Source organism: Macaca mulatta, chromosome 7, assembly GCF_049350105.2.
Source record: "Macaca mulatta isolate MMU2019108-1 chromosome 7, T2T-MMU8v2.0, whole genome shotgun sequence".
Taxonomy (NCBI): domain Eukaryota; kingdom Metazoa; phylum Chordata; class Mammalia; order Primates; family Cercopithecidae; genus Macaca; species Macaca mulatta.
Window position 1 is genome coordinate 169,372,280 of NC_133412.1, and position 23,566 is coordinate 169,395,845.

At 47.2% G+C, this 23,566-nt stretch overlaps 2 protein-coding genes across 5 annotated transcripts in view; both read left to right on the top strand.

Annotated features, from left to right (window-relative positions):
• C7H14orf132 (chromosome 7 C14orf132 homolog) overlaps positions 1 to 23,164 on the top strand; it is a 48,582-nt gene extending 25,418 nt beyond the window's left edge. For 2 of the 4 annotated variants that reach the window (XM_015144457.3, XM_077941679.1), the window contains one exon: positions 15,738 to 19,518. In XM_015144457.3, the coding sequence (XP_014999943.1) occupies positions 15,744 to 15,962 (219 nt within the window). In that variant the 5' untranslated portion in view covers positions 15,738 to 15,743 and the 3' untranslated portion in view covers positions 15,963 to 19,518. Of the gene's footprint in view, positions 1 to 96; positions 142 to 15,737; positions 19,519 to 22,793 lie in introns of those variants that run through there. The other 2 variants (XM_015144455.3, XM_077941680.1) reach the window with 2 other exon arrangements.
• Positions 19,674 to 23,164, top strand: LOC100426700 (uncharacterized). The gene is given in 1 exon segment (XM_077941678.1): positions 19,674 to 23,164. A coding segment is annotated over 1 exon segment (522 nt). The 5' UTR covers positions 19,674 to 19,815; the 3' UTR covers positions 20,338 to 23,164.
• Positions 23,165 to 23,566: the final 402 nt, after the last annotated feature.

The window sequence follows — 23,566 nt, forward strand, 5'->3', positions numbered from 1 at the left end:
CTGAAAGGCAGCTAAACCACTGTGAGTTAATGACTGCCGCACTGTGAAGGTCATTGATCATTGTCTGCCATTTGCAGAGACAGCTGAGCTCACTCTGAGCCTTCGGTGATGTGCTGAGAAGGGGAAGCAACATCCATTGAGGTTTGTATTAGTCCATTATCATGATGCTAATAAAGACATACCTGAGACTGGGTAATTTATAAAGGAAAGAGATTTAATTGACTCATAGTTCCACATGGCTGGGGAGGCCTCAGGAAACTTACAGTCATGGCGGAAGGGGAAGCAAACACATTTTTCTTCACATGATGGCGAGAAGGAGAAGTGCTGAGCAAAAGAGGGAAAGCCCCTTTATAAAGCCATCAGATTGTGTGAGAACTCACTCACTATCACGAGAACAGCAGCATGGGGGTAACAGCCCCAGTAATCCGATTACCTCCCACCAGGTCCCTTCCACAACACATGGGGATTTGGGGAGCTACGATTCAAGATGAGATTTGGGTGGGGACACAGTCTTTTCACTCTCCCTCTGTGGCCCATGTCTCCCTTCAGGGCTTCATCACCAGCTGTCTTTCTCCTATAGTGAAATGCAAGCAAGCCCCTGTCTCTTCTCTACCTTCCCTGGATTTGGTGGCATAAACTCAAGTGTTCTGATTGCCATCATTGCTACTACCGTCACCCCAATTAAGCCATGAACACACACACTTCTCCCTGGGGATCCCCAGTCTTTGACCAGCTTGCCATAGTCCCAGCCCTCTCTCCTGAAGGGGTTCAGGTGGCAGCCTGTGGACCCAGCCTGTTGCCACCCTGAGGGATGGTGCCACTCAACCTTGGGAAGCTGGGCCCTGGTTTGTGGTGAGTGAGAGCCCCAGATGTCTCAGCAGGAGACCAGCCCCATGGGGAGTGTGGAGAGCTGCAGGGAGGTGGGGCACACAGGGTGCTCTGCCAGGGCTGGTGGACGTCTCCTTGTGCCTGTCCAGCCCTGGGCCTTCATCACAAAGGACTTTTGCTGAAATCAACCACCTTGAGCCTCAGCTCCAGGGCATGCCTGGGAGAGCCATGTGAATGTGGCCTCACAGAGAGGTGAAGGGAGACCTGGTGTGAAGGGAGAAGCTCTCTTTGCAGTTGCCTCTGACTCAGACTCCACACTGATCATGCAGGGCTCAAGAGAGCCCCCAGGTCGGAATGGACATCAGGGTTAAGGTGGGAGATGTGAATGGAAAGGCCTGGGACCTGGGGAGCCGTGCCACGCTGCTGGAGACTTCCTTCTGAGCACTTCCTCAGGAAAGCTGTCACATGTTCTGCAGGCCCTCTGCAGGCCTGTCGAAACGCCACAGTGATCTCGGCTGCGGGCCGAGGTCCACTGAGTCTCGATTTGCCAAGCACCTTTGTCATACATGCAGTAAAATCTTGGCGCTGTAGAAAGAGCTTGGGACATGGAGGCAGATGTGGTTTGGGGTCCAGCCTGACCCTGGGCGCTGGGGCCTCAGCTGAGAGACTGTGCAGTTGGAAGGCCACCACCACCTCCCAGGGGCCCTGAGGACTGCATGGAATGGCGAACGCTGGGCTTGCCACAGCGCCTGGCTAAGAGCAAATGCCGCAGTCTCCTTCCCAGGTGTGCTTTTGATTTACTTGCTAATATGCATACCAGAAGATTGTTTTGGTGGAGGGGATGATATGGTTCTCTAACTGGTAACAGATGCACAGAACCCTGTGACCATGACCACAATCAAAATTTAGAACTTTCTATCGCCCCAAAATATCTCCTCCTGCTGTCTCTTGCAGCCAACCACCCCCTACTGCACACACCCTTGTCTCTGCTGTTGTCCACCCCATTGTTTTTTGCATCATCCAGGATACCATCTAAATGGCTTTTCCCATATAGCTTCATTCAGGTAACCTAATGCATTTGAGATTCACCCATGTCATTGTGGACATCAATAACTTCTTCATTTTTATTGTCGAGTGGAATTCTATTGGGTGAATGTAGACAGTTCACCCATTTACCAGTTGAAAGACACTTGCATTGTTTCCAGTGTGGGGCAGTTATGAATAAAGCTATTGTAAACATTTGCACACAGGTTTTTGGTGAACATCAGTTTTTATTCCTCTTGGGTAAATACGTAGAAGTGGGATTTCTGGGTCATATGATAAACATATGTTTAACTTTGTAAGAACTGGCTTAACTGTTTTCTTTAAATGGCTGCATAATTGCTTCCCATAGCAAGGTACAAGAGTTCCGGTTGCCCTACTTTCTCATCAGAAATTAGTAACACGAGGGTTTTTTGGTTTTTTTTTTTAAGTTTAGCCATTGTGGTAGATGTGTAGTGTTATCTCATGGTAGTTTTAATTTACATTTCCCTAATTAATGATGATGAGCACCTTTTCAAGTGTTTATTTGCCCTCTGTGTATGTATCTCTTGTTCAGGGATATATTTCCTATTTAGCTGTTCAGATCTTTTACCTATTTTTAAAAGTGGGTTGTTTTCCAACCCCATTAAAAAGTGGGCAAAGGACATGAACAGGTACTTCTCAAAAGAAGACATTCATGTGGCCAAGAAACCTATGAAAAAAAATTCAACATCACTGATCATTAGAGAAATGCAAATAAAAACCACAATGAGATACCATCTCACACCAGTCAGAACGGTGATTATTAAAAAGTCAAGAAACAACAGATGCTGTGAAGTTTGTAAAGAAAAATAATGTTTTTATACTGTTGGTGGGAGTGTAAATTAGCTCAACCATTGTGGAAGACAGTGTGGCACTTCCTCAAAGATCTAGAAGCAGAAATACCATTCAACCCAGCAATCCCATTGTTGGGGCTATACCCAAAGGAATATATAATAAATTATTCTATTGTAAAGATACATGCATGCATATGTTCATTGCAGCACTATTCACAATAGCAAAGACATGCAATCAATCCAAATGCCCATTGATGATAGACTAGACAAAGAAAATGTGGTACATATATGCCATGGAATACTACACAGGCATAAAAAGGAATGAGATCGTGTCCTTTGCAGGAACAAGGTTGGAGCTGGAAGCTGTTATCCTCAGCAAACTAACACAGAAACAGAAAACCAGGCACTGAATGTTCTCACTTATAAGTGGGAGCCGAACGATGAAAACACATGGACACATGTGGGGACACTGGTTTCAGTGTTCTTTATATATTCTACTTACAAGGTTTTTTTTGTCAGATAGATGATTTGTAAATATTTTCTTCCAGCCTGTGGCTTGTCTTTTCATTCTCTTGATGGTGTTTTTCATGGAGAAAACTTTTATAATTTTAATAAGATCCAGTTTGCAGTGTTTTCTTGTATGGATTTTGCTTTTGATGTTGGAGCTAATAACTCTGCCTAACACAAGGTTACAGGCATTTTTCTCTTACTTATTTTCCTAAAGGTGTTATAGTTTTATGATTTCATTTAGGTCTAAGATTCATTTTGAGTTTTTGGTATGAGGCATGAGTTTTGTTTATTGCTGCAGCTGTTTTGTAATTTTTGTGTACAAGATTGGGTTCCAAGTTCACATATCTATCTCTCTATATATTGTTGCATATTGATGTCCACTTGTTCCAGTATCATTTGTTGAAAAGACTATCCTTTTTCCATTGAATTGCCTTTGCAATTTTTTTAAAAATTAATTGGCCATATTATGTGCATCTCATTTCTGGAGCTTCTATTTAATGTATGTATCCATCCTTTTGCTAACACTACACTGTCTTGATAACTGTAGCTTTATTATAAGTCTTGAAATACGATAGCATGAGCTCACCAAATTTGTTTTCTTTCTCAAAATTGTTTTGATTATGCTTAGTCCTTTGCCTTTGCAAATAAATGTTTGAATCAGCTTGTTGGCATCAACAAACATTCCTGCTGGGATCTTCATTGGGATGGCATTGAGGTTCTACATCAATTTGAGGAGAATTCACATCTTAACAATATGGAGTCTTTGATTTCATGACCATAGTATTTCTCTCCATTTATTTAGATCTTCTTTGCTGTTTCATCAGTATGCTGCTTTCATGAAGCATTCGGATCCTGCACGTATTTGTTAGATCTAGGCTAAATATTTTATTTTTTGGTGTTGTTGTAAATAGTGCTTTTTGGCTAAAGTTCATATTGTTTGTTGCTTGAGTGTGGAAATACAATTGATCTTTTAATATTGACCTTGTGTTCTATGACCTTTCAAAATTCAGTTATTAGTTATATGATGTTTTGGAAATTCCTTGAGATTTTCTGTATAGACAATCATGTCTTCTGCAATTAGAGACAGTTTTATGTCTTCTTTATATATAAGGCATCTATGTATATATGACTTTTATTTCTTTTTCTTGCTTTATTGTACTAGCAAAAACTTTCAGTGTGATTTTGAATGGGAGTGGTGAGGGTAGACATCCTCTCGTATTCCCTAGATCACAGAGGGAAGCTTTCACTCTTTCACCATTAGGTATGATGTTAGCTATAGGTCGTTTGGTTTTGTTTTCTAGATGTTCTTTGTCAGATCCAGGAAGTTCCCTTCTATTTCTATTTTACTAAGGGTTTTAAATCATGAGTGGATGTTTACTTTTGTCAAATGTTTTTTCTGCATCTACTGATATGACTGTTTTGTTTCTTCGTAGTTCTGTCAGTGTGGCATAAATTATATGGATTGATCTTTTTTGAATGCTGAATATTTGAATGCTTTGCATTATCTCGTTTATATATTGCTGGATTTAATTTGCCAATATCTCGTCGACTGCTTTTTGTCTGTGTTCAATTGAGATATTGATCCACAGTTTTCTGCTTTTGTAATGTCTTTGATTTTGTTAGCAGAGTAATGCTGCCTCATTAAGACGATTTGGGAAGTGTTCCATAAAATGAGTTGGTAAATGTTCCCTCCTCTTATTTTTTGGAACAGAATGTCTACAACTGGTATTTTGCTTCTTCATATTTTTGGTAAATTATTCAATAAAATCATTTGATGATTTTTCCCAGGAGATTTTAAACTAAAATTTTAATTTATTTAATAGCTAAAAGGACTGTGTGGTTTATCTTTTTTCCTTGAGTAAGTTTTGGTAGTTTGTGTTTTTTAAGGAATTGGTTCATCTCACCTACATTGTCAAACCTATGGGTATGTAGTTGTTTTTAATCATCTCAGTAATTCCTTATTGTCTGTCCTTTTGCTGTCAGTAATGTCTGTGGCAATATCCCTTTTCCATTTCTGATATCGATAATTTGTGTGTTCTCCCTTCTTGTTCAGCCTGGCGAGAGGTATTTATCATTGTTATAGATCTTTTAAAAGAACCTGTTTGTAGAGTCATTGATTTTTCTCTATTGTTTCTGTTTTCAATTTTATTGAGTTTTGTTCTTATCTCTATTGTTGCCTGCCTTCTGTATGCTTTGGGTTTAATTCAACTTTCCCCTCGTCCTAATTTCTTAAGGTATAGTTTAGATCGGGGTTGTCCAACATTTTGGCTTCTCTGGGCCACATTGGAAGAAGAATTGCCTTGGTCCACACATAAAATACACTAACACTAGTGATAGCTGATGCACTAGTGATAGCTGATGAGAAAGAAAAAAACAAAAACGCAAGAAAATCTAGTAATGTTTTAAGAAAGTTTATGGATTTGTATTGGGCCACATTCTGTCCTAGGCTGCATGCAGCCCGTAGGCTGTGGGTTGGACAAGATTGGTTTAGATTATTGAATTGAGACCTTTCTTCTTTTCTCATATAAACAATTAGTACTATAATTTTTTCTCTAAGCACTGCTTTAGTTGCATCAATGCATGCTGATAACTTGTATTTTCACTTTTATTCAGTTCAGAATATTTGCGAGTTTCCCTTGAGACTTCCCTCTTGACCCATGGATTATTTAGAAGTGTGTGGTTTAGCTTCCAAGTTTTGGGAGATTTCCCCAATATCTTTCTGTTATTGACTCCTAGTTTAATTCCATTATGATCAGAGGACATATTTCATAGGATTTTGATTCCTTTAAACTTGTGAAGGTTTGCTTTGTGACCCAGGATATGATCTGTCCTGGTGACTATTTCACGTGCCCATGAGAAGAATGTGCATTCTGTTGTCAGGTGGAAGGTTCAATACACTTCAGTTAGATCCTGTTGGTTGATGGTGGCATTCAGGTCTTCTGTGTCCTTGTTGATTTCCTATTTCTTCCTATACCAAGAGAGAAGTGCTGAGGTGTGATAATTTGGATTGGATTCTGGGTGTTTTGAATATTATGTTGTGAGATGCTGGCGGCTATGGGTTGTTGCCCCCTCCCCCAACCCCGCAATTCCCATGCTGAAGCCCTAACTCCCAATACCTTAGACGTGAGTGTATTTGGAGATAGGGTCTTTAAAAGTTAAAATGAGGTCACTAAGGTATGCCCTAGTTCAGTATGATTGGAGTTCTTATAAGAATGGGAAATTAGGACACAGACATGCACAGAGGGAAGACCATGGGAAGACACAGGGAGAAGGCGGCCACCTGCAAGCCAAGGAGAGAGGCCTCAGAATAAACAAGCCCTACCTACGCCTCGATCTTGGACATCCAACCTCCAGGACTGTGAGGATGTAAATCTCTGTTGTTTAAGCCACCCAGTGTCTGCAGTACTTTGTATGGCAGCCAGAGCAAACTAGTATACTATGTCTTGTTAAAAGTTTTAGAGCATTGCTTTGTTTTAGCAGGTTGGGTCTGGTCTGAAAATTCTCTGTCACCTTCTATAAGCAGTGGTTGCATGTCGCTTGGGTGTGTCTTGCAAGTGCACCCCTCAAGGGTTAGTCTCGACATGGCAGGGGTTTGCACCGTAGTTATCAGAGCCTTTACTGTGCTCTTTTGAATCTCTTTTGTGCATGCAGTTTGGGGTGAGCCCAAAATGCGTACAGGTTCACACAACAAACTTAGGGCATTCCGTTCTCCAACTTCCTCCCTCTGGGTTCCCCTGACACTGTCTAGCTCCCAGGAGCCTTTCTGTCTAAACCTCTGGCTGCAAAGCCGGTGTTTCTGCCCGCTGCATCCTCCTGTGCTGCTACACCGGTCTGCACCGCCGGGGCACCCTGTAGGCAAAGCAGTGAGAGAAAATGGAAGAGATCAAGGGAGCCCCCCACACTCTTCAGAACATGAGGCCCTTCCCCGGGTTCCTCTGGCCGGTGGGAAGGTTTTCTCTTGTGTTTAGGTCACTGTCACTGCTGCCGTCGCGACCGTGGCAACACAGCTCAGCAACTGACACTGCCTTGTGAGGCAGGGCCAGGAGATAAAAAAAAGAAAACAAGCAAAAATCAGGGATTTCCCTCAAACTGCCAGCTCACAGGAGCCTGGCTTCTCAGTCTTCTGTCTAGAGAGAGGGGGTTTCTTCTAGAGCTTTTGTGCTCAATCCTCGGAGATAAAAAAGGCAAAATCCCCAGTAAGCTCATGACACCTGTCTTTCTCCAGGTTTATTTTCCCTCCCCGAGCCAGCTGCTGCGGCTTTCTTGTCAGGGGCCTCGCTGTTGCTTGTTGGAGCCTGCCTGGGGTTCTTAGTTGTAATCTGCAGTGGGCTTACTCTATCTGCGCCGGCACTGCAAGCATTTTATCATATTCTCCTAGTTTCATAATGGTCCCGTGGATCCCAGGCAGGAGTTCTTGTGTTGAGACAGGGAACAGATCCAGCAATAGAAGTGGCCTAGTCCAGCAGGCAGACTGGGCTGGCACCAGGATCTTACATCTCCCTTGGGGCCCCTTCAGGTACCACCCATTCCTTCAGGAGGACCTGACTGCCTGTTCACGGTCCTGCGGTCCTGCCCGTCCCAGGTCAGGAGGCCACTGTGCCATTCAGAGCCCAGCCTCCCAGCAGTTCCTGCTGATTTGTAAAAGCCCATGAGTGGGCAATGAAAACTCAGGCGCCTTTCCATCCTTTGCTGACCCTCCTGCTCTGTGGGGCTTCAGCCCTCCCCATCAGAGGACATTATGAGGAGATCAGCGTGTACCTCGCCATGCGCCTTTCATTTCTTCTCTTACGTTCCCAGTGGAATCCACATAAAGTAAACCAGACCCAAAAGTGGAAAATGGAGAAAATCAAAAGAGACCCCACTCTAGAGAGAGCCTGAGACAGCAGGTCCAGCTCTTTGCCTTGGAAGTCACGGGGCCACACGGCAAGGATGAAACTTACAATGACAGCTCACGAGCATGGAACACACACAGCCAGGTGCTGTGAGTTTCTGTCACCCCACAGCACCTTAGGAGGTGGTTCCTGCTCTTATCTTCATTTTACAGATAAGGAAGCTGAGGCATGGGATGGTTAGTCATTTGCCCTCATCATACAGCTAAAAAGGAATCACGCGGGAGCTCAGTCTCATGCCTGATTCTGCAGCTCTTGTAAAGAATCCCGGCCTGTGTTGCTTCTTTCTAGCTGAAATGTCTTCACCCCATCAAAATCCCATCGCCTTTTTCCTCTCTCTGTGAAAGTGCACACGACACTATTTTGTGACTGTGTGTTTAAGTCTATATTCTTTTAAAATGTTGAGCCCTTCAGAGGTCATGAGTAACCCTTGGTGTGCCTAATGTCTGTCTATCACTTCCTGGTGCCAGTGGGCCTTCGGTATTTGTTGAATGAATGACGAAAGGATGGATGGATGGTATTCAAATCTAACCGGGCTTTATGTTTAGACCACAGAGAGCCTGCGAGAATTTAGCGATGAGAGAAATTATCTTTATAATGTTTGTACACTAACTGGAGGCTTCTCTGGAATTTTCTGATGTGCTAGGTCCTCCAGAGAGCCTGGGCCACAGATGGTGTGTTCTGAAGAGACAAAACTGAAGGCGTGGTCTCTTGTACAAATTCTGAAATTGCTGCTATTTTTTAGATTAGCCACATATTGAGTTGTCAGATGTAGCAAATAAAAAGATGCACAGCTAAATTTCATTGTCAGATAAACAACAAATAATTATTTAGGATAAGTATATGCCATGCAATATGTGGGATACACTTATGCTAATATGTGGGATATACTTATGCTAAAAATTGTGTTGTTGTTTATTTGAAATTCAAATTTAACTGGGCATCTTACATTTTGTTTGAGAATTTTATTGAAGGCTTTGTGTGGCAATATTTGCCACACAGGCTGTCACTTTAGGCCTGTCTATAACTGATTTCAGCCTTCTTAGTATTGGGCAGGGACTTCTGACCTTAGATATCACCCCATCCAAGCTGCTCCCTAGTACGTAAAGCTCCAAGACAGGGCAGGGCTGGAGCAGGGCCAGATCTCGGCTCTCCAGACCCAGAGCAGCATGGGAGCAGCACAGCCCACTGGGGACATGGCTGTCTTTACCCCCCTACAAATTTAACTTTAAAATTCATAGCCCAGGAGCATCAGATTCTAACTGTTCTGGGCCAGGATGCCACAGGACCGGCGAGGCCAAGCCGGGCACTGAGACTGCATCTAAGGGAGGAGGGTCTGGTGGCCCCCGTATCACAAGCCATCACAATTACACTTCTGTTGTTTTGTGTTTACCCGTCCTCTGAAAGGCCTGCCAAGGTCACCTCTGATAACCATGCTTTGAAGATTTCCTTCTGAAAGCATTTTCCATTCCTTTCTCTGTAGAGGTGGCGCTTAGGGGAGATTTATATAACAGTCACCTCCTTAGCAGGAACAGGTGGAGACCTAAAGGCCACCCCACTCCTTAGAGCAGCTCTGCTCTTGGAGCAGGATGGAGACTGTCGGGAAGGCAAGGCCCTCTGAGGCCCCTGGGGGGTGTCATCCCATTGTCCACAATGGCCCGGACCACCTGGAACACCCCACATCACACTCAGCCACCACATGCCACATGGTGCCCCAACACTGCAGGGCAGGGACTCCGAGCCTGGGGCACCCTTCTGAATTCAGAGAGTGCTTAATCCCACAGCCACGATCGATTGTAACCATCACGCGCAGTGCACTCCAATGCTCGAAGCACTGCTCTTAATTTTAGGAAGTTCAAAAATACCAAACTATACCAGACACTCATATACCCACTGACCAGAATAGGCCATTTATAATATTTCATCATGTCTGCCTTGTCTTTCCTTATAAGAAACGACTGCAGATGAAATCGGTCTCCTTTGTTCCATCTTCCCCTTTCCCAGAGGCAGCCACAATCGCAAGTCTGGCTTCTCAATCCACGTTGGTACTTTTACTAACATTTGTATAAATCCATGCATAGTACATGGTAATATTATGCATGCATGTTTTTGATTTCAAGAATGAATTTATTTTGTGACTTGCCTTTTTCCCCTAGAAAGCATTTTTCATCCAGTGTTAAGAACCTCCCAGCAGCCCCCTTCTATGAGCTGTCTTTATTATTTTCCCTGTTTTTAACTGAGAACCCTCTGCCTCAGAGAGGTTAAGAAGCGGACCTAGATCACACCAGGAGGCAATGTTGGCCCTGGGGCTAAATCTTATCATGCCCTCAGGATTCTTGACTGATGGTCCTAGGATTCATTCATTCACCAAATATTTTTTGAGTGTCTGCTCTAGTCTAGGCATTGGGGATACTGTGATACTGTGGAAGATCCCTGCCTTCTGAAAAGTGTAGGCAGAAAAATACAGCCTTCTTTCTTCGACAAGCCAACAAGTGTTTCTGTTTTCTTTTTCTTTTTTTGAGACAGGGTCTCGCTGGTGCCCAGACTGGAGTGCAGTGGTGCCATCATACCTCACTACAGCCACGATGTCCTGGGCTCAGGTGATCCTCCCACATCAACCTCCCTAGTAGCTGGGACCATAAGTGTACACCACCACACCCCGCTAATTTTTTTTATATTTTGTAGAGATGGAGTCTCACTACATTAGCCAGACTGATCTTGAACTCGTAGCCTCAAGCAATCCTCCCACCTTGGCCTCCCAAAGTGCTGGGATTGCAGGCATGAGTCACCGCACCCGGCCAACAAATGTTTTTTTGTTGTTGTTGTTTGTTTGTTTTTAATCTTGACATGAACATCTCCTCCGATAGGGAATCAAGGCCACCATCGCCCCCCAGGTCACCTCGTGTTGTCCTGGTTGCCAGCGTCTAACTCAGCAACAGGAGACTAGTTTTCTAGTTCTGCCCCCTTAAGCCACTCTCTCTTCTGCACAGTAGCTTTTCTAGGGTTTAAGGTTAGGATCACACCCCCCAAATCTGAGTCAAAACCTCATCCAAGAGTCCCATTCTCTGAAGGCCGGTGGCCACCCCTGCCCACTGGTGCGAGAAAGCCCAGCTGCTCGTTTCCAGCAGTGGCGTGCCACCAAAAGGCCATCTTTAAAAGTGGCTAAAAGTAGACTGGAGCTGGTCGGGCGGGCTTTGAGAGTGACATTCTCTCACCACCTGCTTCCAGGATGACCTCAGCCAACACCCCTTGTGCTGACCACAAGCCAGATCCTCATCAAATTTTCGTAACTTCCAAATGTTGGAATTGAGACTGACTTTTTGTTTTCGAGTCATGGAATTCTGCTGTTTGAAGTTATTTTTGTATTTTTATTTTTATTTTTTTGAGACAGAGTCTCGCTCTGGAGTCAGGCTGGAGTGCAGTGGCACGATCTCAGCTCACTGCAAGTTCCGCCTCCTGGGTTTACGCCATTCTCCTGCCTCAGCCTCCGGAGTAGCTGGGACTACAGGCACCCACCACCACGCCTGGTTAATTTTTTGTATTTTTAGTAGAGGTGGGGTTTCACTGTGTTAGCCAGGATGGTTGAAGTTGTTTTTATGTCTAACTCAGCACTTTCCATTTAGAACCTGTTTTACAAAGAAAAAAATATCAAAACAAAATAAAACCAACAAACTTGAGACGGATGGAGCAACAGGGCTGACCGGCTTTGGAGCACCTCTCAGCCGCCTGTCTCAGCATACGGTGGGGGCACGGGCGGCCATCTGCTGACAACTAAAAATGAGTATCTAGTTATTGATCACACAAAAAGCACATGACTAGAAATGCCGTGTTCCTGATTTCCTCACTTCAGCTTAAGCAGCTGGATAAGAGATGCATGTAATACTCTCCTACAAGGACGACAGAGGGAAGGAATACTGGTTGGTAATTGTTGTGTAACTGTTTGGGGCCATGCTTTCTTATACATGATCTTATTCACTGCTTGCAACAATCTCGCTGGTTGGACTGCATTCTCTTCATCATTTACAGAAGGGAAATTGAGGCAAGTCGGTGAGTCACTCACCCAAGCCCCACTGTATGTGGATTCACCCCGAGCCTTTCTGACACCAGAACCCACCCTCGTTTCCCACGCTCCGAGACAGCAGAATCCATCCAACAGTGACCATCCTCTCTGGCAGTTCTGAGCTCCCACCACAGGTGCAGGGCAAAGGGGACTCCCCATGAGGCCTGTCCCACGTCTGGGAGCTCCAGGATTGGGGTTTATGAAGTACCGCCTGTGGGGAACCCTCCTGCTGATTTCATATTCATTAATTCCGCATGCTTTTACTTGTCACTTTTTTTGTATGTTAAGGATGGGGCTGAGGGAGTTTGTGATGAGTAGACCATATCCTTGCCTTCAAGAGTTCTCTGTCTAATGGGAAGTGGACATCCAGTTATGCACACCATCCTGACTCCTTTCTGGAACAGAAGTCCGGGGTGTGGTTGGCAGAATGATGCCCCCACCAAGGATGTCCACATCCTAACCCCTAGAACCTGTGGACGGGTTACCGTTCATGGCCAAAGGGACTTTGCAGGTGTGATTAAGTTAAGGATTTTGAGATGGTAGGAGTGGCCTGGATTAGCCAGGGGAGCTCAGTGTCATCACAAGGGCCCTTATAAGAGTGAGGCTGGAAGATGAGAAAGAGAGATTGGAAGATGAGAGAGAGAGATTGGAAGATGCTACACTGCTGGCTTTGAAGATGGAGGAAGGGGCCATGAGCCCAGTCATGAGCCCAGGAATGTGGGCGGCCTCTAGAAGCTGGGAAAGAGGAGAAAACAGATTGTCCCCTAGTGCCTCCAGAAGGAGTGCAGCTCTGCCAACGCTTCGATTTTAGTCTAGTGAGGTCTCTGAAACTGTATGATAAATTAGTGCTGTTTTCAGCCACTGTGCTTGTGGTAATTAGTCACAGCAGCAACAGGAAACTGACATGCAAAGGTATTAAATAAATACCTGCAGGGAGGCAGAGAAGTGAGGGGTGCAGAGGCTGGAGGGCATCACCCTGACCTGTTTGGCAGGAGTGTTTGGAATACAGGTGCCGTGTGCCACCTGGCAGGAGCTCATCGGAAGCAGGTGCTCAAGGGCCACCTGATGACCCGGTTGGCGGGAGTCCTACAAAAGGATCTGTCCAGATTCCCTCCCTCTTTCCCCAGTGATTTGGATGAAAATACTCATCTCATTCACATTTGCTCTAAAGAGAGGAGAGAGATGGGACATATGCCCAGAGAGCTCCATGGGGTGGAAGAGTGGATCAGATCCCATGCGTGGAGTCCAGGGAGCCATCTGTCTAAGCACCCAGCAGCAGGGGCCTGGTGAGGGAGGAGAGACAAGAAGCAATGAGTGGGAAGGGACGGGAACTCTGGTTAATTCCGGGGAATCTGGCAGGGGTCATGGGGGGATGTGGGGGCAGAACAAACCCCCTTGTCACACCCAAGAGGAAGAAAGCACAGCTTCCCACACTGAGCCTGCTTTCCAAGAGGCCACCAGCAAATGTTGGTGACTTTACCTTAGCCTGGGAGGCCTTCTGTTGTGGACAGGCTGGGCAAAGGCACTGATGATGTCACCTGGGGAAGGGGAAGCCGCCCATTAGGCTGGCATGTGTCTGATTCACCCGCACCCCATCTGACCTGCAATTCTTTTATTTCCACTTAAAATTGTATTTTTAGCCTAAAAAAACTATTGTAATATTCTTGTCTGCATTGGTCATCATATTTAATTTAAATATATTAATAGAATATGTTATACGTATAAGAAGTACTTATATAAAAATGTACCCCTCGAGGGGTGAACACAGCATGGTAACCTGCAGCCCCCACTCGGAAATTGCGCCTGGCCTGCCCTGAGCCCCATAACAGTCCCTTCTAGTCACTGCACTGTCAAGGTCAACAACTGCCTTGCTCCATCCCCTCAAGGACAGCACCATGTTAGGAATATAGGTGCCGAGTGCCTCCTGGCAGGAGCCCATCAGAAGCAGACGCTCAAGGGCCACCTGGTGACCTGGTAATGGTCATCCTTTAAGAAGAGGCCACTGAGACTCAAGGCAGGCCAGAGAGCTTCTGAGCCGCAGCTGCCCAGGCACCCGTGTGCCTCTCATGTTCCAGGAGCCTGACCCTGAAGCCCATGGGGCTGCATGCGGAGCAGAGAGTGCCTGGGCTCATAGTCGGACACTCCTGGCGCTCAGCCCTGACACCACCACAGATTAGTGCTATGTCCTCGACCTCTGCTTATCCATCTGTAAAATGGGGTTGCAGTAGTAGCCTCCGCCAGGATGGTTGAATGATTGAGAGTATTTTAATATCTCTAGCACAGCCCCTGACCATAGCAGGAGCTCCACGCAGAATACTGTCTCATGCAGTGCTTGGTAACTGTGCATCCAACGCAGGCATCACTGTGTCGTGTTCATTCACTCAGGTTCCCTTCAAAAGAAACATTGATTATGGGCCAAATAGGTGTCAGTGCCAGCCCGGGAATGCAGATGCACATTCTGCCTCTGGAGAGGGCCTGGGAAGCCTGGATGTGGGCCTCCTGGGCTGGGGCAGGGAGGGGCCTCCTCTTCACTGCTGTGTCCAGGATCACCCCCTCCCTTGGAGCACCTCACCTCCCACCTGAAGTCTGAGCAGCAGAGAACCTTTAAAAACAGAGATGGGAAGTTCTGATCCATGAATACAAACATTCTGGCGTCCCGTGTGCAGTGGTGTGCGGCGCAGGCGGTGGGAATTAGGGTCACTCTTCTGGGGTATTTGTTCCTATCCACCGGAAGGTATACAGTGTTCATACTCATCGACTCAGAAATTGTGTGTCTGGGAGTCTGCCCTAATAAATAACAATGTGTGTACAAGGATGCATGTACATGCTAAAGGATGTACAAGGATGTTGATCAGTGTATTATTTTTCATAGGAAAAGTGGAAATTGCTAAATCTCCAACTCTAGGGCAGTGGTTACATTTTGGCTTATGTTCGTGATAGAATAATACACAACTGTTAAAATGGAATTTTGATGGTCATTTTGAAACATGGATTAAAAAACACATTTAAATGTGTTTTCGCTCACCCTCTCTCTCTCTCTCTCTCTCACATACACACACACACACACACATACACACACACACAGAGGAAAAAAGATTGGAAATAAAAACCATCAAAATGTTAGCAGTGATCATGTGGTGGGATCATGATTCTCGTTTTTTTATCCTGTTTTGTGTTTTCTTAGTGTTCTATGCTAAGCATATATTATTTTTAAAATTAGAAGAGGAATGAAGGTATTTTACAACCCATATTGTCATGGAGGAGCCTGGCATTGGGGGAGGGGAATGGCTGGAGGGGTTGCTGTGAGTCCTAGTGAGTCACCAGCTAGCTGTTGGGTGAGTTCCTTGATGCTTTCATAGTAGCGTGGGCATGACAACGTCTGCCTCAACAGGCTGCTGTGAACACTAATTTTTTATAGATTACCATATGCACCATCAATTATAAAACCATGAAAGCAAAGCCCTGTTTTGCAGGTGCAGTGGAAGTTGTAGCTTCATGTGGGGCTGTTTGGCCAGGCCACTTCCCTTTCGGAGGGCACATCTACCCAAGCTCCCATGGCCCTGGATAATTGTCTCTCTCTCTCCTTCTTTGCAGCTGCCCATGATGGGAGGAGCTTTCATGGACTCGCCCAACGAGGACTTCAGCACCGAGTACTCCCTGTTTAACTCCTCTGCCAATGTCCACGCAGCTGCCAACGGCCAGGGCCAGCCGGAAGATCCTCCTCGGTCCTCCAACGACGCCGTCTTGCTATGGATTGCCATCATAGCCACGCTGGGGAACATCGTGGTGGTGGGTGTGGTGTACGCCTTCACCTTCTGAGGACGACGCACCCTCCACCACCATGGGGTGAGGCTTGGCACGTAGCTCTGACTTGCTGTTGGCCTTTGGCTGCTCTCATGTTCTAGAACCAGGAGTTTTGACCAGAGGCAGCAGCCATCCTTCTGGAATTTCCCCCCAGCAGCCCTGATTTCAAATATCCCACGTTGTGGTCAAGCTGAGTCAGAAGACATGGAAGTATGGGCCTCCCACCCCTAGAGGCATGATGGGGCAAGGCCTTCAGAGGGCAGATTGGGGATCCTTGAAACTACATTCCAGGAACAGGAGACTAGATGGAACAGCTAGTTAGGTTTAAAACATAGGCACGGTTTGATGGTCGCTTGCTGGTGGTAAATAATCACTCGTGTGTCTTGTTTTTATGCAAACTTATCGAACCTAGGGTGTGGGGTGCTGGGGCAGGAGCGACCCTCAGGACTTCAGTGTTCCCGACCCAATTCTGGTTTAACATTCAGTCCCTTGGCCACCTAGTAGGGCCATTGGATGTTCCTAATTTGACTTTGAAATGGCACCTTTGTCACGAGACACCCGGTCCCTTCCAAGACCCAAGTGCATCCGGAGACCCAGGGATGGGAGGTTACTGGTCATAGGGTGGGGTTTCTGGGAGTGTTGTTAGTGGTTTTTATCTCCTGGCTGGACTTTCTCTTCTTTTTAAGAAGAGGAGGGGAGAGGATGGGAGAGGATGTCTTTAACAGCTAGATCTGCCAGGCAGTGGACTCTTCAGGCCACCCACGTGAGGACACTCTTTCTTCTCTGAGGAATCGTGGAATTTTAAAGATGAACAAGATTCATGTCCACTGAATTATTCAATGCATGGGTCAGAGAGGGGGGTGATTTGCCTGTGGTCACCAGGCACGTTCGTGGAGGAGTCGGGACAGGAAGATGTGTCCTCTCTGTTTCAGCTCACTGCTCTCTCTCACTGCTCAGCTCACTGCTCTCTCTGCCCCAACTAAGCACTTCCCTGAGGAGGTTGCCGAGAAGCTGCCCTGGGGAGAATGTCCAGGCATCTTGAAGGTGGATGCAAGATTGGCAGGCTGCTCAGTCACCCGTCCTTTACACTCAGTGTGGATACCATGCATTCTCCTGCAGCGTGAAAGTGCTTCTGCCCAAGCCACTTCCTTAAATTCTCAAAAATCAGCATCTGGGGTCCTGGCAAACAAGGAAGCTTCCAAGTAAAAACCAGAAAGAAGGGCACACTTTTCTTTCTTCCTTAGGAAATCTTATTGCACAGGACCGACCCCCAGCCCCACACCTTCCCAAGGCAGCCTCCCTGTGCAGATAGAGTGAGAAAGGTCCCAGAAGGGGGCTCACTCACCTCTAGGCCCAGAGAGGCTTTCTCCTCACTTTGTACACTGCAAAAAAAAAAAAAAAAAAAAAAAAAAAAAGAGAAAAATTGTGTCAATAACACCCTCTGTGGTAGAGAAACTTTAAAAGCTGGTTAGGAAGCTCGCGTGTAGGTTTAGGGACAATTACAAGAAAGCTGGACTTTTCACTCTGGTCTCAGGAGAAATGAGCGTTCTTGACGACAGGCAAAGGGACGTCTTAGGTGTCCAGAAGCAGCATTCTTCCCTGGAAGCCGCCATGGTAATAGGATTCCTAGCTTGGCTCCAGACAGTGCCTGCTCATGGCTGCCAGTTCCTACTGATCACATCCGTCACTGCCGCCGTTTATCATCTGCCAGTGCGTCAGCTTAAGGGGAGGTCACGAGTGCAAAGAGCCTGAGTTTGGCATTAAGGGAGAAGGGACACAGACCACCTGCCTGGAATTCCTGGAATCACTGACAGGGTGGAGGCTGGGCTGGGGAGTTAGCCACGGCGTGCGTGGGTGGCTGTGTCTCCAGCAAGTCTCTCTCCAGCAAACCCCAGGTCTGCTCCATAAGCAAGATCTTTAACAGATGGATGTCTCCATGAGAAAACCCAAGGCGAGAAGCCCAGAGCCAAGGCGGGGTTGCGTGATGTCCTCATGGAGTCACTCTGCCTCACACGCTCAGATCTTCCCTTCTGGCCCCACATCCCCAGGAGGGCCTGACCCCTGTAAAGATGCAGGAGGCAGCTGCCTGGCTTCCAAATGGCCCGTGGAGATGGCGGTCGAGAGAGGCAGTTCTGTGTTTGCTGCAGCAACGGGAGGAGAAGGCAATGGCAGGAGAAAAGGATGGCTTCTAGCCCTGAAGAGGACTCCAGCATCCCAGGAACTGGGCGCTTCCGGCTGCAGTTTTCCCTATGGAGGCCCCTCAGCCTCCAGCCCTTAACATAAATGTCAGTTAAATTCAGTTTTCAAGCTTCTCTCGCTTTTCAGTATCAGAGCGGTAGATGGTCCAGGGCATTGGAGACCTCGACCACTCTGTATTGCAGATTACAGTGACTTCCTTGGGGTTGCTCCATCTTGGTCTCCTATGGTTTCTTTATCAACTTTGTTTACCACCATCTCTCAAACAACAATGAAGATAGATGCGCCCGTTAGTGTCTGATTAAGGAGCAAAGGATGGATTTCCGGCCAGAGCGAGCTGCACTCTCCCTCCTGCCTCAGCGGGGGTCCGTCTTAGCAGTTCGGAAAGGGGAGAAAGATGCCGGTCCTCACTGCTTGAATTATGTGTCCAGGTGCCGCTAGACTTGCATGCACACTAACTCCTTACAATCACCACACAGCATCATCGCCCCAGTGCACAGATGAGGAACCAGAGGCTCAGAGGAATGAAGTCGCCTTCCTGAGGTCACACAGCACGAAAGTGACAAGCTAGGATTTGAACCTGGGAAGTTGGGCTCTAAAGCCAGGCTCTTTCTGCCACACACTACTGCCTTCTGTGACTGGATGACACCTCCAGGGCACATTTACACCAGGCCCTGAATCTGCAGAGGCTGCTTCTCAAGATGCCCGTCATGGTGTGGCCTGGGCCAGCTCTGGCTTCCACAGGTCCCTGACCGCCCTCAGAGTGGAATATGCTCAACCTCCTGCCCAGTGCTCTCTCTCTGCCCAGATTTCAGGGGTACCGGTCCCGAAGGCATGCCCGCTTCTTTAAGACTGAACTCAAGTCTCCTTGGAAGTCTCCGGTGAAGTTCCCAGAGACTGGTTTTCTTGGGATGCAGGCAGAAAGGGGACCCTCCCTGGCCAACACCCAGGACCCCAACAGAAGCACCCACACATAGAAAGAGGCTCACAGCAGCCAGGAGTGCAGAGTCAGAGTCCTGGGACCATCTTGTTCTGCAAGGTGACAGGGGAGAGGGATCACCCCTTGTTCAGTCTCTAGCTGGGACCTCTGTACTGGCTTCTCCCTTGATGGGGTTGCCTGTTAAATAGCTGTGCCTCAGAGAAAGTGTCCTGCATTTTCTGGAATGTTCTCTGTGCTTGCCCTTCTGTGTGCCCCTCCATTGTTCCTCTACAAGCAATTAGGTGATTCAAAAGAGCAACTTAGGCTGGGCACAGTGGCTCATGCCTGTAATCCCAACACTTTGGGAGGCCGAGGCGGGCAGGGACAGGAGTTCAAGATCAGCCTGGCCAACATGGTGAAACCCCGTCTCTACAAAAAAAAAAAAAAATACAAAAATTAACCAGACATGGTGGCATATGCCTGTAATCCCAGTTACTCAGGAGGCTGAGACAGGAGAATTGTTTGAACCAGGAGGCAGAGGCTGCAGTGAGCTGAGATCGTGCCACTGCACTCCAGTCTGGGCAACAGAACGAGACTCTGTCTCAAAAAAAAAAAAAAAAAAAAAAAGAGCAACTTGCTGCTTTGTGAGGTTGTGAGAGGCCACCACTGGAAGTCTTTGAGAAGTGGCCAGACACCACTGTAGCCAGGCCTGTCTTAAGAGGACTTGTGCCTCCAGGGACCCAGGCAGGCAGGATGATGGCGCAGCTCTTCCTACTCTAAGACAATGCTGTCCTTCCCCTTTCCCATGAAGTCAAGGTCAAGAAGCAAATAAGACTCCCTGCTCCACTCTACCCCCAAGAGAGAAATGATTCTCTCTCCTTTCAGATCCCCCAGGATCTGAGGGAGAAAGGCTGGGAGGAGGGGCAGCAGCACTTCGCTGGAAAGGCAGCAGACGCTTTTCCAGCCCCGGTTCAGCTGGAAGGCTTGGAGGCCGGCCAGAGCACTCTGGCATATCCTGGAGTGGGTCCCTGGAGACTGAAGAGGCTCGGTGGAGTCTGTCTGTTGTCAGCGCTGCTGCCTGATCCCTGCAAGACAAATGGCACTTTCCTTCTTCAGAAGCATGATCTGCCTTTGTTATTAGCAGTAATGTTATTACCAGTTATTATTCTTGCTGGTGTCAGTTTTGCATATCTTTTTGTTGCTCTATTTGTGTCTCATTTACTTTTCAAATTGCCCCTGGGGGCAGGAATGAGGATGCAGAGAGATGCACATTAATTACTGTCGCATTTTTCTGTGGAGAAAACTGAGGCCAGAGCCGATTGCTCACAGCTAAGGAGCTGTGATTCAGACCCAGTTCTGTCAGCTCTAGAGGCACCTGCATCCGTGCCCACCAGGGTGATCCCCCTGGGATGGACCATCTCTGGATTTGGGGCCTCGGAGACTGGGGTTGAGGTTTGGTCCTGAAGAGCTTGTAGCCAGATTGCCATGTTCAAGTGTAAGTCCAGGAAAGGGGCAGGCAGCAGTGCACATGGATTTATCAGTTTCAGAACCTCGCAGTGATAAGAGGCTTTACAGAGCATCTAATCGAGACCTTTAATTTTGGGGGGAGAGCAGCTGAGGCCACATGGAGAATTAGTGGAGAGCTGACAAGAGTCTGGGCGCCTGGCCCAGGGGTCCGTGGTCCAGCATGTTGTGCATTCAGTGGGAAGCAAAGGGCTTGCCCAGGATTGCCTGCCCGAGCCCCGAGGTGGCTTGTACTCACTGCAGCTGCCACGGGCCCCCTTTGCTTCATCCTGGCAGATGCCCAGTGATTGTCCCTGAGCAAGTCCCAGGGTTGGGCTGAGCTGCTGTGACAGGGAGGCCCAGGGAGCTCTGCTCAGGGAGCCAAAGGGAACAGTCAGAGCCTGAATGTTCTATGTTCACCTGCCCCAGCCCCTCCCACCCTGGCCCATTCCACAGGCCCCTGACCATGGTCACTCCCTGAGAGGGATGGAGGAGACGGTGGTTGAACTGAGTGCTGAGAACCCAGAGGGACAGAGTCCACAACTTCCAAACAGGAAAAGGGAACTCTCTGAAAAATCTGGATAACCAGAATTATCACAGCACCCACACATTCCCAGTGCGTCCTTCTGAGATCAGACCTTGAGCATTTACTGGGTTTCTTTTTGAGGAGGAGGGAAAGTGACAAAGGACAAAGCAATGCAACCCATCATGACTGAAGACGATAAAAGACTCCCTGGAGCGAGAAAACAGTTACTGCCAGAAGCAGAATGGAAGAGCCAAAAAGTACACAAAATTGACTCCATAAATTTTGAAATAAAAGTGTGTGGTGTGTTCTGAGTCACTGTAGAAGCCATGCGTTTATTATCAAGATAGAAAATAAAAGCAGAGAATGACGTGGCCATTGGTCCTTGGAGAGGCTGCACAGGCGGTGCGGTCCCCGGGGGGTTCCGGATGCTGGTCTTCTGACTGTGGCGGCCGCCTCACCCCTGCCCAGATGGCTCCATCCAGACATCTGGTAAGGTCGTCATCTGCTCCTGGATCCTTTTTCAAGCTGGTTTCCTGCCTCCCCAAGAGGAGATTTGAGCCCCATTCTGCCTTGGAAATAAATCCTGACAGTTGTGCACAGCATATTTGCAGGGAATTTGCAGGCCTTGGTTATTGGGAGAACCAGAGCCCACTCCACACCGAGCCCCGTCCATGTGGCTGAGCAACATCCCTGTGTCCCCTGTATCTGTCTCACTGGCTTGCTTTCTGCCAGTTTCTTAAAGAACCACACCATTACCGCGTTTGCCGTTCGAAGCATTGTCCCAACAGTGCAGATGGTCCTGACAAGGGCTCTATACGCTGGCAGAAGGGAGCTTCCAACCTTTTAACCTGAGGAAACTGAGTCTCCGAGAGGCTTGGGAGTGTTGCCAGGTGGAGCTTCTCAGAAGACAGGGGTCTTGAGCCCAGGACACCTAACTATCGAGTTTTCACTAGGAGACTTAGTGGTGACTTTCATGAGGCTGGTCGTTCTCAAGGAAGGGCTAGGGGCCATCAGCAATGTCTGGAGACCTTTTTGATTCTCACAGCTTGGTGGGGACTGCTGCTGGCATCTCATGGGTGGAGGGCAGGGATGCCACCGAACATCCTACAATGCACAGGGCAGCCCCCCACAAATAAGAATTACCTAGCCCCAAAATGCCAACAGTGCCGAGGTCAGGGAACCCTGCCCTGGACCATCCTATCTCTGATTCCAAAACGATGCGTGCTTTCCACTTTTCCCCATTTGTGAGTCATTGAATAAATCAAAGCTCTTCTGAGCAGCAGCAGTGATCATGGTCACTGCCATGAGTTCAAATAATGCCAGCGGAGGACAGTGATCTGGAACTCCCAGCATGTCATATGGGTCTCTTAGAAATCCATGTGACTGTTTCCACCATCTTGGGCATTTGTGGGGACCCCCAGACTGAAGGCAGAAAACCCTACAAAGTGGATGGGAGTGTGGGGCTGGATTTTTCCCCACCCCTAACTTTGTGTCTCTGCGATCTCCAGGGACCTGGCCCCTCACCACTGCCTCTGAGGCGCATGCTTGGGGAAGAGCTTAGGAATGGGATGGGCGTGGGAGTGCTGGGTAGCAACCTTTGAGCAAATCTGCATCTTATTTCTGACCTTTTTCCACGTGCTCAGTCCTATTTCCGCCAGTTGAAGGCATACTAATATTCTTTATACTATTTAATCTTTTGCAGAAACCTTATTATTGTAACTTGCTGCTCTCCGGATACCAGTTCTTCGTGCCGAGAGCATCGGAAATGTTTCTGTGTCTTACTGATGTTTTCATGATCAACTTGTAAATGTAAGCAATTGACTTCATAAAAGGTATTTTAACTATTCTTGGACCTTTGCTACCCAAGCACCTGGTTTCACCATGCGATCACTCACTTTTCTACAGCGAAGACTCTTTCTTAATGTAGGATTTCGATGTGCTCTTTTGATTAAAAATATCTAACCTTAAAAGATGTAAAAATGTATCTGTGAAATCTTCTCACTTTGTTAGCATTGTTGCTGTTGTCGTTTTCTATTATGATAATTGAAGAGAGAAAAGAAGAAAACATGAACACTGTGTCTGGTTCTCATCTGTGCTTTATATAAAGTAGACAATCTACTCAGCTTTAAAAGGCTCAGCCCCAGTGTCACCTTCATTCTGATGCTTTTCCTGCCCCACTGGGGCAGGACAGGTCCCCTGTTCCCTATCCCCTCCTGATCCCACTCCATCATCACACCTGTAGCAAATCGAATCGCAAAGCTACATTCAATTTTCCCAACTATCTGAGTCATCTAAGAGCAAAGTTTATCTTATTCAACACGTTATCCCCACCACCCAGCATAGTGCCTGGCTCCTAGCAAACACCCGCTATTCTGTGAATGAGTGAATGATACCTGAATGACCAGCCCAGTACATTTCAACACTACGAGGAACATGGACCATATCATTTTCTTTATTAGTTCACTGACAGTAACA